Below are 17,947 nucleotides of genomic sequence, written 5' to 3'. Positions count from 1 at the left end.
GTGGACATACAATAAGTTTTAGATATTTGAGTTCACGTCATCAAAAATTAGGAGCAAAAAACGTGTTGCCATTCTATTTTTTGAGTGCATGTACAATTCTCTATCACTTTGAAATGCGACAATAGGCGAGCTTTTCCAAACAAGCTCTTGCTCTTACAACTAACGTAATATAGCTTCATACCCACATTTTAAGTTTAGGCGACAAATGTGGACGTAGGTGTAAACAATTCGGCATTGTGAGGATGTTCCGGTTGAATGCCAATCAGAGCGACGCTAACTGCGGAAGTAGAACGTTTTCTCAACATCTGATTGGACAGTTCATAATTGGGCGGGAATTTTACGAGCCATGCACTATAATGAGGTTTTAAACCTTTTCTTACACTCAAGTCAGATTCCACTGTGAAAAAGGACACACCTTTATTGTTTTTAAAAGACCATTAAAAATAAATACTATACAGAATCCAATGTAGAAAATTTTTTATACACCGTCTTCCGTCTCAAAAAAAGGTTTAACAATTCAATAAATTCACTTTCAAAAACAAGATGGAAACCCTCCCCTCAAAATGAGAACAGGTTATTATACTGGGACGCTTTATTTTGGTCCTTTTAACACACGTTTTATTTCACTGCTGAGGTAGTTCACACAATAGTGGCCACCGTATTTTATTTTAAATAAAAAAAATGCTACAAAAGTGAGTAAGAGGGGAGAGAAAGGGTGGTGGGGAAAATAATTTAGCACAACTCACCTGCAACTCATTCATTGACTACTGGCCATGAACAGTGTTTTATAATAAGTATGAAAACAGCCGTTAACTATACAGGTCTTTTTATTGTGTACTCTGAAGTCCCCAATGATTTTTTTGTTTTGTTTTTTGAGAATGTTTTTTTTCTTTTCTTTTATGTACACTGACGTTTTAACACTGTTGTGGTCCAACGCAGCACTTCCTCTTCATGATGGTAATAATTCTAAGACAGTGTGCAAAAACAAACAGCCACCAGGGTTAAAACATGAATGCAAATTAGCAAAACATCTGATTGGATTGTAACGTCCTTATTTGGGCGCTCTTCATGAGAAAAAGAAACAGTGAAGTTGATCTGTTTTTTTTTGTTGTTGTTTTTTTGCTTTTAAAAATGGAGGGGCAAATTGATACACGTTTGTTTTTAGATAAGATCAGCCACATTCATGGGCATCTCCTCGATGGTGGTGTTGTAGAAGGTCTCAATGTCCCGCAGGGTGCGCTTGTCGTCCTCAGTCACCAAGTTGATGGCGACACCCTTTCGGCCAAAACGACCGCCACGTCCAATCCTGACGGGACAAAAAAAAAATCTCCACATGGAGACCACCTTGGTGTGGCAATAGAATGTGTGCGGGAGGTACTCACCTGTGGATGTAGTTCTCCCGGTTGGTCGGGAGGTCGTAGTTTATGACTAGAGATACCTGCTGCACATCGATACCACGAGCCTACCAATTAAAAACAGCAGGCATGGTCAAGTTAACTAGTCCATGCAGTTATTGTGTTACAAGGCAATGTGATCTGTCTTTAAGTTGTACAACTTGGACAAAATGGCCAAGGCACAGTGGAGGGCAGATCAGGTATTCTCTGCCAAAGTACTTTCAGTCCTGAGCCAACACAACAGTTGGGAGGAGAGGGAACCTTGGGCTTCAATTACTCAAATATCTTTATTAAACAGAATTCTGTCCTGCTCAACTGGAGAATAAATTGTGTCCAGGTTGCAGGTGTCTCCAACTTTCATCGCTATTAGAGCTGTCAAGTATGTGTTTTATTTGACATTTCAATTGTACACCACTTTATTTACAACAAAAACAGTGTGGCCATCGTCTTTATGCCATTTTGTGCTCAAGCACAGCCAGTGCCAGCGAGACAAAGCGTGTAAACAAAAGATGCCAAGAATAGTCAAACTGCAATAGGTTTGATAAGGGAGTGATCAAACACGATGGCAGCGATTGGCATAGCCTGTACCTAGCAACCCTATGTGACAGAGTAGACATGTAGGATTTGCCGCCACATGCTGATTGTTTTTTGTGATCTGATTTAAAAGATGTTTCAGCATACGCTAATACGTTTGTTTTTGTTTTGTTTTTTTTAAACGAAAATCTTCAAATGTTTGTCACAATTCCAATTTTGAGTCAGTGTGGTCACACATTTCTGATAAAAATTTAAGACCAGTTGAAAAGTTTCAAGAATTTACATTTTGCACCGTTGGAGCTTAAGGAGGTTCCAAGTACAGCTTCAAAATGCAAAAAGGCGAAATAGGAGCAAAACAAAAAAAAGGAAAAAAAAAGACAAGCATTTTGTTGCAAATAAGCATTAAAAAAGTGAATTGACTGTTCATCAGCTGATCAAAAGTTGAAGACTAGACTCTAAAAGCTAAAATTCTGGCCCTTATTTTGCTTTGCACAATCAGGATGTGGCGCACCGTGCTCTTATTTTGAAGATCAGAAATGCATTGCGTGTGCTGAGAATGTCTCAACTGGTGCCAAGTTAGACAAGCTGGGTACAAGAATAAACATGACTCCATTTCACAGAACATGCACGACAGTAGGCATATTAGGTTTGCTTACATTAGCAAGTGATAAAACACAAGGTGTAAACATACGCTCATACAGCCTGAGTCACTCACACACACACACACACACACACACACACACCTGCTAAACTAAGCTAACATAACCAGCTCAGCGTCCCCCCAGAGGCTGACACAACAGCAGCGCAATACCACCACATATGTATCTCCAGTTCACAAACATGTTTTTCCATTTGTCTCATTCACACCACACTACTGAGGGGCATTCACAGCCATGCCCAACAGCACAACAGCTTTACCATGTGTGAATGTGTGGTCTAAGCCGGAAAGAAAAAAGAAAATCCAGAATTTGGGGGAAAAATTTAACCAATTTCATTAGGCCATTTCATAAGGGAGTGCGCCGATGGATCGGTCACCGATCAGTATCAGCTGATTTCCATGAAGCAGCATGGTATCTGCATATGCCGATACTTGCTTCTTAGCGCCCATGAGCTCTGCCGATCACCTCCGCCCCCCCATCCAGCCTATAGTGACCGTCTCCCGCCCACTTTCCCATCACAAATCCAAAACGAGCATGTCTGCCGTGTGGGACTTCCTGTCGGCACTTGGCAGGGTGTGGTGAGTTTGAGGTTCGCGATGTGATAAATCAGTCAGGTGGCGGCGAATGTAGCCAAAACGTGGGACACCGTGTGTGCGTGGCAGTCTGAGTTCTAAGGCGGATAGCCCGAAAAGTGGCTAGATTCGCTAGACTGGGTGGCCGACTGTCGTCAGCGTTAGAAGAAACCGGGTTTGCCGACAGCCTGGGGGTCCTGCTGGAGCGCCATCAAACTGTGTGCTCTTGCATCCAAACTCTCCTTAAAGAAGGCGTCTGATCACCAGTGATTTTGAAAAGGTAAGTCAGTCTACAATGAAGATGATTTTATGGTTCCCCTTTAATATCAGCCTATAGTACATTTAAAAATGTACACTTAATCTATGTGATCGGTACCATACCGGCGTCGCTCAATGCCAACGCCTGTGCCATCTATGCTAGATGTATGGCAATACATCTGTGGTTTCAACACATCAAAGCACAGTTTCGACTTGGAGGAATAACAGGACAAAGTATTTCCACGTAGTGGCCGTGCTGGGCCTCCACTTTCATATTGTGGAAACTACATGATGCAAAATTTTTGCTGTTTTGAAACAGTGACTTTCATATTGTGGTATGCCTTGACACCGGTAACTGGCCGATGCATTGTTGACAGGAAAAAATTTGAGGGGAAATACTGTGCTGACTGGCAGAGGCTTCAGGCCACACATCCAGGGGCGAAGCGCCCACCAGGAAGATGGTGGGATATAATGGCGGATCGTTAAAAGGCAAACGTCAATGGCTGCATACAGCAGCTTTAAGGACATCATTGAGACAGTTAACTTTAAGGACATACTATTGGTGTCTATTTGGATTGGGGGTGGGGGTGGGGGGGTGTTATTCCACAAGTACTCTCTGGAAACAACGGCATTCATTATAAATTAGTTGTGCTCATTTCAGGTTGATGATATACATCTATTGGGATGGAGGCCATATAAAAATAAATCATAAGATGCATACCAGCAGGTCAGTGGTGATGAGGACTCGACTAGAGCCGGAACGGAACTCCCTCATGATCAAGTCTCTCTCTTTCTGGTCCATGTCACCGTGCTAAGAAACAAAGCCAACATTACTACAGTCGGCATTAAAACTTGTTAAAAACCAATCATGGAGGATCTGTACCATGGCAGACACTGTAAAGTCCCTGGACTGCATCTTCTCAGTGAGCCAGTCCACTTTCCTCCTGGTGTTGATAAAGATGACAGCTTGCGTGATGGTGAGCGTTTCATACAGATCGCACAGCGTCTCCAGCTTCCACTCCTGGAATCGTAAGAGTCCACGAGTCAAAAATCAACTCCCCTCCAAGATACCTCGTTAGCATTACTGGACACAAACCTCTTTCTCGACGTTGACGTAGAACTGGCGGATACCCTCCAGGGTCAGTTCCTCCTTCTTGACCAAGATGCGGATGGGCTCGCGCATGAACTTCTTGGTGACCTCCAAGACGTCGGCTGGCATAGTGGCAGACAGTAGGACAACCTTAAAAATAAAAATAAAAAATTTTTAAAAAGGCGAATACACAAAGAACCCTTTGAAACCCCACCAAGCACGACTCCAGTTGCATTTTAGGCTCGACTCCAGTTCAACTTTTATGCTCTCCATTTGTTAGCGAACATTACCTGTGTGCTGCATGGCAGTTTCTGGAAGATCTCGTAGATCTGGTCCTTGAAGCCTCGACTGAGCATCTCGTCGGCCTCGTCCAGCACGAACATTTTTATGTGTTTAGAAGCTGAGAAAAATTTTTTTTTTTTTTAGTTTCATGGCAGATCAGAGGAGTCACTCTTTGGGGGGGAAAGGAGTGGGGGGGGACTGCTGAGTGCTGTATTCAGAAGTGACAAAAGATCATTCCCACGGATCCCTGCTCAGGCTGCCGACTCGGGCGGGCAAAACACCCACCAGAGCACCAACCCAGCAGGGGGTTTCCAGAGTCAGTTGACACGCATGAGTTTCATCATGATACAGCAGAACACCCTTCCTCAAATAATGGCCAGAGTCGGAATTTAGCATGGAATGTCTGGGCTAAGACTTCTGTTGCAACATGTGGCGGTGTCCACGGTAATCACAGTAAGCTGTAGTAAGGGGATCAATTTCAGTGTATACATTCAGTGTCAATTTGTTCTAAGTGCATTACTTAATTGAGGTATGGCACGTTAGAGCACAGACCATCTTTTGCATACAGCATAATTTTTATTATAATTTTATGCAGTTACGTCCAAGACAAGCACATTCCACGCCACAAGGTGGTGTCACTGTTGCCCATACATTCATTTGTGGCGGTTTCCCGTTTGCTCTCACTCATAAAACACACTATACAAGATAGTTTGTCAATGTAGGTGGCGGTATGCATTGTAACTTCGCTTCACACACCTCACACCGCCTGTGGAGCAAGCAAATTAGCTCAAGTTGCAAACAGCCCCTGGGCTGCATTTTGACACGTGGCATCAACTGTGAACCACCACATTTCTCATTGGATATTTAGCTTGATAACCTCCTTTGTAGTGCAGTCAATGGTAATTTGAGAGAGGGGGGGGAAGTGTTACACAGCTGGAAGTAATCGATGCATTATCAAACAGTCAATTATTGCGTTTGGAGATGGGCTGTCCGTCCGTCCTCTGATCAAGTCGTATACAGACAGGAAATGTCATGAAAGATGATTTGGATTTCTAAACATTTGTTTTACTCACTTTTGTCTGTCTGACAGGGGCGGACTTACCTTTAGACACAAACAGGCAATTGCCTGGGCGCCCTAAAACTAGATTTCCAGCGGCCTCCAAATGTCTCACTAAAACAGATTGTTTTCTCTTTGATTTAAAAGTACGTATTACTGTTTTAGTCCTACTTCATGTACTTCAAACTACATCAAAATGCATAATCTATAACCGCTCCACCCTCCCTTCTCATGCAATGGACTACAGCATTCCATGTTAATGCATGTGCAGATAGAGTGCGAAACAGGGGAGCAAAACAAACTTGTTGGCACGGTTTGGAGAAAACTGATGCAGTGTTACCCCAGTGGCGTGGAGTTGAGAAGGTGAGAGGAAAAGGTGTTTTTTTTTTTTTTTTTAAATAAATCAAAACTAGCATATAGAGCTAGACGCTCATGACAGGAGCACAGCAGAAAATGCAGTACACTGAAGCAGAGTGACGCTTTTCATCACAAAGATGTGAGCATTGAAGCGTTAAACTATATTAAATGTTGATTATTCTCATCTATTACAGAAAAAGCGTTGATTCACTTGTTAGCTAATAATACTCCCCCCCCCAAGAGGATTTTAAGGACTTTATCTAGCTCAGGAAATTGAAGTTTCTCATATTCACACTTGTAGCTGAGTAGATGCTAAACATGACAGTATAACAACGTGGGTGGGTGGGGGTGGGGTTCCAAAAGCTACATTTTTGCATACTTACAGAGGTTTTTGCGGGACAACATGTCAAAGACTCTGCCCGGGGTACCCACCACGATGTGGGGGGCCTCTGCCTGCAACTTCTGGACTTCATTGCGAATGCTGGTCCCTCCGATGCAGGCGTAGCAGCTGGCACCCATGTAGTCCCCCAGAGCCAACACCACTTTTTGGATCTGGGTGACAATTTTGGCCACGTTTTGATTCTTAGATCCAGCCACTAAAGCACTAATTTGGGATTTTTTTGGGTTTGTGAACCAACACTTTTACCTGTTGAGCTAGCTCCCTGGTGGGGGCCAAGACCAGAGCCTGGGTGCCTTTCAGGGAAACGTCGATCTGCTGGAGGATGGAAATGGCAAAGGTGGCAGTCTTTCCAGTTCCAGACTGGGCCTGAGCAATCACATCATAACCTGAAACACAACACTTAGTTACTTACAGTAAGTACTTTGGACACGAGGCAACCTGACTGAAGGGTGCCCAATCTGTGGGTGGCAAACTTTTATTATATTTGTAAATCTTTTGACAATTTCCTCTTCATTTAGAGAATAATGGTAATGGTTTAATTTTATTTTGAACATGCATACAGGTTACATTGGAATACATGTTACACACTCAATTCACACTCAGTCCAAAGTTCTGTGCCATTATTCAAACTGTCCACTCAGGAAGCAACACAGATTGACAATCATTTTCACAATCTGTTGAGCAAATGGATTAGACAACAGGTGGTGTGTTTTTCCACTTCAATTTTGAGCGTGACTCCAAACCCAGACCTTCACGGGTTAATACATTTGATTTCCTTTGATAATTTTTGTGTGATTTTGTTGCCAGCACATTCAACTATGTAAGGCAAAAATATTTAAAAAGAACATTTCATTAATTCAGATCTAGGATGTGTTATTTTAGTGTTCCCTTTATTTTTTGAAGCAGTGTATTATTAGGGATGCACCGATTGCTTGGCCACCGATCAAAATCGGCCAATTTCCGTGAAAAAAGCAAGGAATCGGCATATGCTTCCAACGCCGATTACTAAAGATAGACTAAAAGATAGACTAAAGATAATCCGTTTTTAATCGAACCATCTTTTTAAGTATAGTCTATTCATCTGTGACTTTTAGCTCTTTGCATACTTTCTCCAGAACAAAATTCAGTAATATCATCTGCAAATACTAGCTTTAGGTTATTTATATATAGAGTTAGCAGTTTTGGTCCCAGTATTGACCCCAGGGGTACGCCGCATGATATTAAACTTGCAGGTGTATATTCGCCTAGCTTCACATATTGCTTCCTGTTTGCCAAGTAGCTTTTTACGACCATAAGGCGCACTTAAAAGTCTTAAATTTTGTCCAAAATGGGCGGGGCACCTTATAACGCCGATCGCCGTATGTGTGTACCAAGTTCCAAAATCTGTAAGTGTTGCTGTGTGACTTTTATGAGCGCTCCGCTGGACTGACTGGGAGCATGCAGACACGCTGCTTATACAGAGGAAAGGAAAGGTGGACGTGACCGAGGACGCTAAAGGCACGCCCCAGTAGTTAAATATATTTAATGAAATGGTTCCATCTATCCATCCCGGCAAGGACTACCGTGGCGCAGCAACATCCAGCGGATTACAAGGAAAGCCGGCCATCTTTTGCTCCTACTGCAGTAAAAACATTGCAGACAAGTACTACCCAACTGCATCACCAACATGGACGACGTGCCGCTCCCTTTCGATATCACACACACACACCACACACACACACACGGGGCACGAGAAGTTGGCTTTTACTGTTGTGCTTGGTTGCTATAGTAATGGACAGAAACTGCTACCTGTGGTGGTTTTTAAAGAGGAAGAAAAGTTTCCACCCTGACCAATCAAAGGGGCTGGAAGAACGAGGAGAAAATGGCTGAGTGACGTGTACGGAAAGGGACTGGATGTTTTTTCACACGCGTCACAAGTGCAGCAAATTATTTGAAGCTTAACATCATTCCGGGAGGCTTGACAAAGGAACTCCAACCGCTGGACATCAGTGTAAACACGGCGTTTAAAGTGAAGTTGCGAGCGGCGTGGGAGCGATAGATGACAGCTAGTGAACACAGCTTCACTAACACTAGGAGGCAGCGCCGTGCGAGTTTCGCCACTATTTGTGAATGGATGTAAACACAGCGTTTAAAGTGAAGTTGTGAGCGGCGTGGGAGTGATGAATGACAGCTAGCGAACACAGCTTCACTAATGGATTGTGGATGCTTGGGCTAACGTGTCTGATGCACTGATGTTCGAGCTTTCACAAAAGCCAGCATCATTTCTGAGGCGCCGCACGGCAACGAGACTGACTGATAATGACGACAGGGAACCTGCCGTGTTTGATGGAGAACTTGCCCCGCTGTTCATTTGTGATACAAAAGATGAGGACTTTGATGGATTTGTGGATGAGGATTGATCAAAAATAACACGAGTATATTGTTAAATACTTCAATAAAAGTACAACCCAACTCAGTTTTGCTCTCGCTGTCCTTTTTAAAAACATACAATAGCATGCCTGTTAGCATATTGTAGCGTCGCTGGGAGCACTTCCTGTTCCCCAGCGTGCTTTGCGGTAGTGTTTTGGTTGCGGTAGTGTTAAACGTTAATGCTCTTAACGTTACATGTTTGAGCTACATAGTTGTTAGTTATTGTTCTGCAAAAATAGAGGTAGTGTCTTGTCTGTGTTTGCGTTGCTGTGTGATGTTTTTAGTTGTGCACTATGACTGAGACTGTTGTGTTGAGTGATGACCATTCTGATTTCAAGTTGGTCTGCTAAACTGAACGAGAGTTCTGCTCTTAATTTATCTAAAGAAAGAAAGCGGTGTCGCTTCCACACTCACTTCTGAGCGACACGATACCGTGCATACCTGCGCCCTATAATCCGGTGCGCCTTGTGTATGTGTTAAAAACAAAAATAGCACCTGTAACTGAGACTGCGCCTTTTAATACGGTGCGCTTTATGGTCGTGAAAATAGTTCAAAACTGGCCCTCTGATTCCATATCGTTCTAGTTTGTTAGTAAAGATATTGCGATTAACAATATCAAATGCTTTTGTCAAATCCTTTAATACTGCAGCTGCACACCCTCTGGGTCATTGGTAATTTCCTCAGTTATTTCTATTCGTGCCATTGAAGTTGAAATGTTAGTCATGTAGCCGCACTGGCTGTCAATTTAGTTTGGTTTAAAATAGGTCAATAGTGTTTCACTTGTATAGCGCTTTTCCACCTCAAAAGGCACTCAAAGCGCTTTGACACTGTTAGCATATCTACCTACTGATGATGCAGCATCAGGAGCAACTGGGAGTTCAATATCTTGCCCAAGGATACTTGGACACGATCACAGGAGGACGGAACTCGCAACGTTCAGGTTGGGAGACGACCACTCTACCACCTGAGCCATGCCACTCCCACGGCAGGCATAGGGTTTCTCCAATCAATTGGCCACCGATGAGTATCAGTCAGTCAATTTCTGTGAAAAATCACGTAATCGGCATATGCCGATTAATGCCTTTCAACGCCTATCACCTGTGGCTAGTACTATTGCAGCCCGCAGAAATCCATGCCTGTAGTGTAGCGTAGTGCCTTGACCTAATGTACGTTTTGGGCATCGTGCTCCTCCCACTTTACCTCACAGTGCGCAGGCGTGCCAAACAAAAATCAATCATGTCTGCCAAGTAGAACTTAACTACCAACACATGCCAGGTAAACTCTCACGAGAGCAGCACACGTTTGTGTGGGGAAATATTTCCCCAGCGGATCACTCATTCTTTGCAGCATGTCAAACACTAAGGAGACCCCTCCTGAAGTTAAGTCAGCCAAAACACTTCACAAAGTGTTAACGTGAGCTCTCGTACAGCTATGATAACTGTAAACTGACTGAGTTAGCTTAGTTTGGCGTAGCATACTTTAAAAAAAAAAAAAAAACTAAATGTTCATTTAGCCCGTTCATTCTTCATGTATATGCAATTAGAATTGTTTTAGGCATGTATAACTATTAAAATGTGTTTTGTGTAAACATTTGAGTCAACTGGAGATGTATTCACATTTGATTGCCCTGTAACACAAAAAAAAAAAAAAAAAAAAAAAAAAAAAGAAAAAGCCAAATCTGATCATTCCACATGAACTTGCCACCCTCAACTTAATATTTGGAAGCATAGTTTCTTTGAAAAAAACAAATCGCTTCCTGTAATCAGGTTGTGTTAACACTTCACCTGGAATTTTGGCTCCAGATCTCTCAGATTGGAAGGGCGCCTCATCCCAACTCCCGTTTTGACCAACTCCCGTTTCTCCCCGCAGGTGGGATTTAGATCTGGACTTATTGCTGGCCACTTCAGATCTCTCTAGCACTTTGTCTTAAAGCCATTTCTGGTACTTTTAAAAAGTGTGTTTTGGGCCACTGTCCTACTATAAGACCCATGACCTCTGACAGAGACCCAGCTTTTTGACACCAAGTAGAGTGCGCCCCAAAATTCTTTGCTAATCTTCAGATTTCATGAGGCCATGCATACAGCCAAGGCATCCGGTACCAGAAGCAGCAAAGCAACCCCAAAACATGAGTTAGCCTCTGTGTTCTTTTCTTTGAAGGCCTCAATTCATTTTTGGTAAACAGCAAAATGTTGTGCTTTGCCAAAAATGTCCACTTTGGACTCATCTGTCCACAGGACATTCTCCCAGAAGGATTTTAGCCTCTCCAGTAAGTGTTGGCAAACTCCAGCCTGGCTTTGCCGTGTGTCCGTTGCAGCAGTGGGGTCCTCCTGGGTCTCCTACCATAGAGTCCCTTTCCATTCAAATGGCGACGGACAGTGTAAGCTCACATTGTTGTACCCTGGTCTGCAGGTGAGCTTGAATTGCTTTGGAAGTGGATGGAGGTTCTTCGCACACGCACAGTAGACACAGGATCAGTCATCTCTCCGGAGATGGACTTGTAGCCTTGAGACTGTCCATTCTTTTCCACAATTTTGCTTTGTTAAATCCTGACCATTATTTGCTCTTCTTTTTCTCCATGCTCAGTGTAGTACACAGAAAACACAGAGGATTTCCCCATTTTAACTGGCTGCAAGTGTGATTTCTAAATTGCCAGCCCCTGTCACTTGCCACAGGTTCTTATTTACAAATAAAAGGGGCATGCTTGCAATACAATTATCTTTGATCATTTTGTCCTGTACATTTTTGAAGATCTACATGGAATGATCAGATTTGCCTCCCCCCTCTCTGCTTTTTTTAATGTTCCAATGCACACAAAAATACCACAGCATTTGTAATTGGTAGAATTTTCTGGGAGAAATGGTGCATTATCTGAAAGAAGCACAGGGGTGCCAATATTTAGGCCATAACTGTAGGTGGCATGTAGGTGTTTGCCTTACCCTTGATACAAGGTAGAATAGCTCTCTGCTGGATGGCAGAAGGCTTCTCGAAACCGTAGGCGTAAATTCCCCGAAGCAGTTCCTCGCGCAGGATCATCTCGTCAAAGCTCTCCACAATCTCATGCCAGTTGCTCTGCGGGAGAGGGAATAAATAAATTTTAAAAAGGGTGTGAAATTGAGGACTCTTAAAAGCAAGTGAAGAATTCTGATTTCACACCAGTATCGAGTGGGGAGGGGGCCCTCCAGTGGGTGTGAGGACTCCCAGGGAATATAAATTTAAAATTCGGGGTGTCACAGATTGATATTCATATTGTATCAAACTGAACCAATAAAAGTATATTATTATTATAATAACACTTATATTAAATGAGATTGTATCAGCCCGAGTCTAAAATCGCCGATATCGCCACTCCGATACAAGCAGCCGATTCCAGATTGTGCCCTAGCATGTCTATCCAGCCTGTGTTTTCACAACAACAGCGTGTGCTAACGTGTACAGCATGGAGTAGGAGTGATGTCTGCCGTGTGTATTTTTCGTTCAATTCCGAAAAATAGGGTGTGGCCGAGTGCAACACTTGCCATGCACCAACAATGATGGCACAGAACCATGGAAGTTAATACGACCAAACTCCTCGCGCAACTCCCCGCGTAAGCAGTGTTACACGGGAAACTCCCACAGGACGCCAAGCAATCATTAACGCTAACAGAAAAGATGACCAACCCGTGTCGATGGCGAGTAAAGTCAGGTTTAAATGCTTATTTGAGCACTTCAAACCTCCGTATACAACATCTAGCCACCACTACATTGTAGATAAAACTATCCCACATGCACAGAAGTAAACGTGTCCATTTTTCCTTATACATACTGCTGATTATTGTTGTGAGTAACATCCCTCGATCAAGCTTTCCCCCAACATTCCACACTACAAAATAAAGTATGCATGACCCTCGCTCATATCAGATGGATATCTTTACCTGCAGATATTCAAGGCTGCAATCAAGAGATATCAGATTGAAAGTGAAAAAGTTACACCCTTATATAAAATAGACAACAGAAATGACACTCTGCAGCAATATACAATAGGTGTGGAGTGATGACTGTGGTCCCCAGGTCCTGTGGTGGGGGTCCTTACAGTTGGTGGGTGCCTCCGACACACCCCTGGGATGGGTCTGACTTTTATAAAAATATTTATATAGTACAGGCACTCTCTAGAAAAAAAAAATCGTAATATTTTGTTTAACTTAAATACCTAAATAAAATGCAGATAAGGTATGGTGACCATATTTTGAGTACCAAAAACCAGGACACACAGCCTCGCAAGGATGCTCAAAGTTTACTCAAAGATGCCTTTGAATTTCAATGCATTTAAAGTATGGCTTTTCTATATGGATAGAATATTGTTATTACATAACAAAAGACACAAATTCTGGGGTTACTTAGGATTCAGGTTACTCAAGAGGTATAATTATGCATAAAATATCTGATTAGTTTCAAACAGTGCAAAATGACTTCAAAATCTCTAGAATAAAATGGAAGTAAAGTCTCTTCTGTATTTGAAAAATGAGCCTGTAAGAAAATGGCTCTTCAAGTGTTATTGGACAAGTAACAAAAAAATATGAAATATTAGCTATATTAACAAGTCCAGCCCTAAAGATGATATTTGCATCACTTTGCTCCCACTGACTATATAAACATATAAACTTTAGATTTTTTTCCTTTTATGGAACTAAATTGTAATTGTTTAATTTGTATCATAAATTTAGGGAAAAACTTGTAATCTTGCGTTAAAACCTAGAAAAAAAATGTTACGTTATTAAAAAAATAAAATACTGAACTTTAGACGTTCATATATTCTCAATGGGACATAAGACTAAGTGAGTGCTCTCCTGGAAGGTGGGTCATGTTAAATCTGTACAGTGACATCTGGGGCAATAACTGGATACTGGTGATAGGGTGTGGGTTAGGGATGGTGGGGCTTTTAAAATCTGTTTTAGCTTTCTTTGGGAGGGGAGGTCCCTTTGCATGGTGGGTGGATGGATGAACATTGCTGCCTGCTTCCTAGTGTTGGTAGCCTGCCCTCTGGTAGGGTGGGAGGGACTTGGCACCATCTCCCTTGGATTGGCCAACTAGCACTCTCTGGCTCCTGTGGGTACCCGATTAATCATCTTCATCTGTACTCTGAGCTTCCTACTACACAAACTGCGCAACACTGCCCCCCTTTGTCCATTAAAAGGAATTCACATATTGGATGGAGAACATCTGGCATTGAAGAAATAAAGCCAATGGAAACTTACCTCAATGATACCATCTGGCTCCATGCCCTCTGGGCCATTGTCTCTGCGGGTCGACAGGGGAAAAAAAGTAATATTTAAAACGTTATGTTCCATCTGGATCATTTTTGAGGTAGCTACATTGTTTCATTAACCAAGGCCGCCATTTTTCCCCTCCCATTCAAGATGGTGGATACAACCTCAGACAGGCTTGCCATTCCACGTCGAAAATAGCCGCTTATGAACATTATATTTCATCTCAAATTTCAACTTAATCTTTTTCTACTTCAAAACCTGTCGTTAAATTAATATTTAATCCGTCGTAAAATCACCACGACTAAGCTAGCTATGGCATTAGCACCGTAAAGGTACCGTCACATCCTCTCCTATACGGTTTTTGAACTTCAGCATCACCAGCCGAGTCAGCAAATCCATCGTCTCACACGGCACAAAACACTTTTCACAACCCTTGGACAAGATTTCGCCCCCACTTTTACACACTAGCGGCCTACTCTTACCGGCATTGTTAGCCTGAGGACCATGTGACAGCACCCAACTTCAATAAAGCGTCTATCGAAATGTATGAACGCCACAACTTTGTAAACAATTGTGATTAAATATCAAATTGTGGTTAAATCCATCAAAAATGGCGGGGAACTCGAAAAACACAATATTTATGGTAGGATTAACCAATTTACACAGTAAGGCCTAGCTAACTGCCGCTAGGCCACAAGCAGTCACATGTTACCGGGGCCACATTAGCTTAGTTTAACCCGAGCGAACCAGTCGCCTTATTAGCACTCAACAGTTATTAGTAGGCTATAAAATGGCGGACACAGGTAAACACGAACAAAAGAAATTAAAAGAGGGGTAAAAGAGCGACGACTGGCAAGCAAGGGAGGCTAATAGCATTTAGCCACAAAAGGCCGAACGGATATAATACTATTTCAACATATTTGTCTTGCTCATATAACCCCAAGCGATTGTAAATCACACTCTAAGCATAACGACACACGTAAATATCCACTTATGCAGAGCCTAGTTCAGGTCTTTATTCAGTGAATAACGATGAACAGTTCCTTACCTATTATCGTTCTCAGCCGACATTATTACAAAGAAAGAAAGTATGGCGGAATTTTCTTATATACGTCGTAGTGACGTGTCTGTTGCGAACGAAACGGCTTTTAGATGCGGCTCCATGAAGTGACAATCGGGAGCAGGCTCTTTGAAAGAGTCGTCGTTTTTTGTCATCTTTTTTCGGTTACGACCGTGGGAGGTAGAGGATACACACACACAAGCAAGGTGGAAAGGTGAGGAAAATGAGCAGTACAAAATAACTTTGTGTTTCTGCATGCAAATCTTCACTAAAGACGAGCAAAAACTGTTGCCTGGATGCTGCTTTTCTTTTATTTTGCACATTGTTATTTACATCTCGTTGTGTACTGTTTTTATTGTTGTTTCACTGTAAATAGTTTTTAAAAATTACAATTTGACCTTTTTGTCTAATTGAGATGCATTAATCATATGAATAATAAACATTCAATAGATTGTATATTTACACGAGATATTAAGTTTACATGTATTTTGGCAATAAATTTAAGCAACACAAAAATCTGAGCAATTCGGGAGCCGAAAGACACGGCTCTTTTTAGTCAACCGAGCCAAAACAGACGGCTCTCTAAAAGGACGCGAAGTTTTCATTAGCAATACGTCGACGGCACATCGACGCTTTCTTATTGCAAGGGGCCGCCGTCATTTACAGGTAGTCCCGCCTACAAAAAATGGTGATTGGTCGAAAAGAACGTCGTCAAGAGGAGGCGGGCTTGACGCGCTCGGTGGGAACAGTCGGCCAATTCCGGTCTAAAGATGGCGTCTAATAGTCAAGGATCAGGACTGTCAAACTTACATTTTTTTCTCATTAGTGAATAAAACTTACTTCTGCCTTTCAATGGCACTCTTGTGCAAATTCGAAACGGGCAATTTTGTGGCGTTTTATTGCCTTGATACATTTTTTAATAAATGTGTTTTACTACACAATAAAAGTACAAATTCATGTATTTTATTCATATATCAAATATAAACGAAACTGTCTTAGTTTTGATGAACTACATAATTAATAAAACAAATGATTATTTATTATTTAGTACCTACACCTTCAGTGGGGGCTAAGATGGCCACTCAAAAAGTGATTTAATTTAATTGTAATTTAATTACATTTTTTAATTGACTGAACTGCAACAAGAGTAACATTCTGTGTTTCTGCGGTACTGATACTACATCAATTATAGTGTAAGTCTCCAAATATTCTAATACAGACCCTTTCCAAAAAATTAGAATGTCATGGAAAAGTTGTTTAATTTCCATAATTCCATTCAAAAAGTTTAAATTTCATAGATTATAGATTCAGGGCCCACAATTTAAACGATTTCAAGTGTTTGTTTATTTTTACGTAATTTGGGCTTCCAGCTCATAAAACCCACAAAAACAGGAATTCCAAAAATTAGAATACTGTGAAGAAATCACCATTTACTTCTCAGTTTTTGCAGGAAAAAAAAGAAAGAAATTAGGATCACATCAAATCAATCAAAATATGGTACTTTCAAAACGATATGTCAATCTTCAATACTTGGTTGGGAATCCCTTTGCCTTAATCACTGCCTCGATGCCACGTGGCATTGAAGCAATCAGCCTGTGGCATTGCCTGGGAGTTACGGAAGCCCAGATTTCCTTGATGCTTGCTGTCAGCTCTTCTTTGTTGTTGGGTCTGGTGCCCCTCATTTTCCTCTTGAGAATACCCCATAGATTCTCAATGGGGTTTAGGTCCGGTGAGTTGGCTGGCCAGTCAAGCACTGTGATGGCATGGGCATCAAACCAGGTTTTGGTGCTTCTGGCGGTATGGGCAGGGGCCAGGTCCTGCTGGATGATGAAATCTGCATCTCCATACAGATCCTCAGCAGAAGGAATCATGAAGTCCTCTAAAACATTCTGGTAGACTGTTGCATTGACCTTGGATTTAAGAAAGCAGAGTTTACCAACACCTGCACCGGACATTGCACCCCAAATCATGACGGACTGTGGATATTTCACACTGGACCTCAGGCAGCTTGGGTTCTGTTCCTCACCCGTCTTCCTCCAAACCCTTGGACCTTAATTCCCAAATGAAAGACACACTTTACTTTCATGGGAAAAGAGGACCTTGGACCACTGGCCAACAGTCCAGTCCTTCTTCTCCTTGGCCCAGTGGAGACGCTTCCTACGTTGGCTCAGGTTCAGAAGTGGCTTGACCTGAGGAACCCGACAGTTGTAGCCCATCTCCCGGATGCGTCTGAATGTGGTGGTTTTTGAAGCTGTGACTCCCGCCCCATTCCACTCTTTCTGGATCTCTGCCAGATTCTTGAATCTTCCCTGTTTGATAATCCGCTGAAGCCCACGGTCATCTCTTTTGCTGGTGCATCTTCTCCTGCCACATTTTGCCCTTCCTCTAGACTTTCCATTGATATGCTTGGACACAGCACTCTGTGAACAACCAGCCTCCTTAGCTATGAACTTTTGTGGCTTACCCATCCTATGGAGGGTATCAATGATGGTCTTCTGGCCAGTTGTCATGTATGCAGTCTTCCCCATATTGAACCCAACTGAGACAATTGAACCAAACTGAAGCAATTCAATGACACCTGGGGAAGCCTGTGCAGGTGATTTGAGTTTAGTAGATGATTAGTGTGTGACAC

The 17,947-nt window shown here is 42.3% G+C and overlaps 1 protein-coding gene and 1 non-coding gene across 2 annotated transcripts; both read right to left on the bottom strand.

Moving 5' to 3' along the window:
• Positions 1–809: 809 nt before the first annotated feature.
• On the bottom strand, positions 810–15,426 carry LOC129168120 (eukaryotic initiation factor 4A-I-like). Its single transcript, XM_054753022.1, has 11 exons — positions 15,304–15,426; positions 14,244–14,286; positions 11,949–12,081; positions 6,850–6,989; positions 6,587–6,755; positions 4,798–4,907; positions 4,514–4,657; positions 4,301–4,438; positions 4,139–4,228; positions 1,383–1,462; positions 810–1,306 (listed from the first exon to the last, which is right to left on the bottom strand). Exons 1-11 carry the CDS (start codon positions 15,324–15,326, stop codon positions 1,162–1,164), a joined length of 1,215 nt encoding a protein of 404 aa, XP_054608997.1. The 5' UTR covers positions 15,327–15,426; the 3' UTR covers positions 810–1,161.
• Positions 4,999–5,139, bottom strand: LOC129168585 (small nucleolar RNA SNORD10). Its single transcript, XR_008566299.1, has one exon. It is a non-coding gene; the product is annotated as a small nucleolar RNA SNORD10 (small nucleolar RNA).
• Positions 15,427–17,947: the final 2,521 nt, after the last annotated feature.

This window comes from Dunckerocampus dactyliophorus, chromosome 15, assembly GCF_027744805.1.
Source record: "Dunckerocampus dactyliophorus isolate RoL2022-P2 chromosome 15, RoL_Ddac_1.1, whole genome shotgun sequence".
Lineage (NCBI taxonomy): Eukaryota > Metazoa > Chordata > Actinopteri > Syngnathiformes > Syngnathidae > Dunckerocampus > Dunckerocampus dactyliophorus.
The sequence above is the reverse complement of the archived record's forward strand: the minus strand, read 5'-3'. Positions and strand labels throughout refer to the sequence as shown.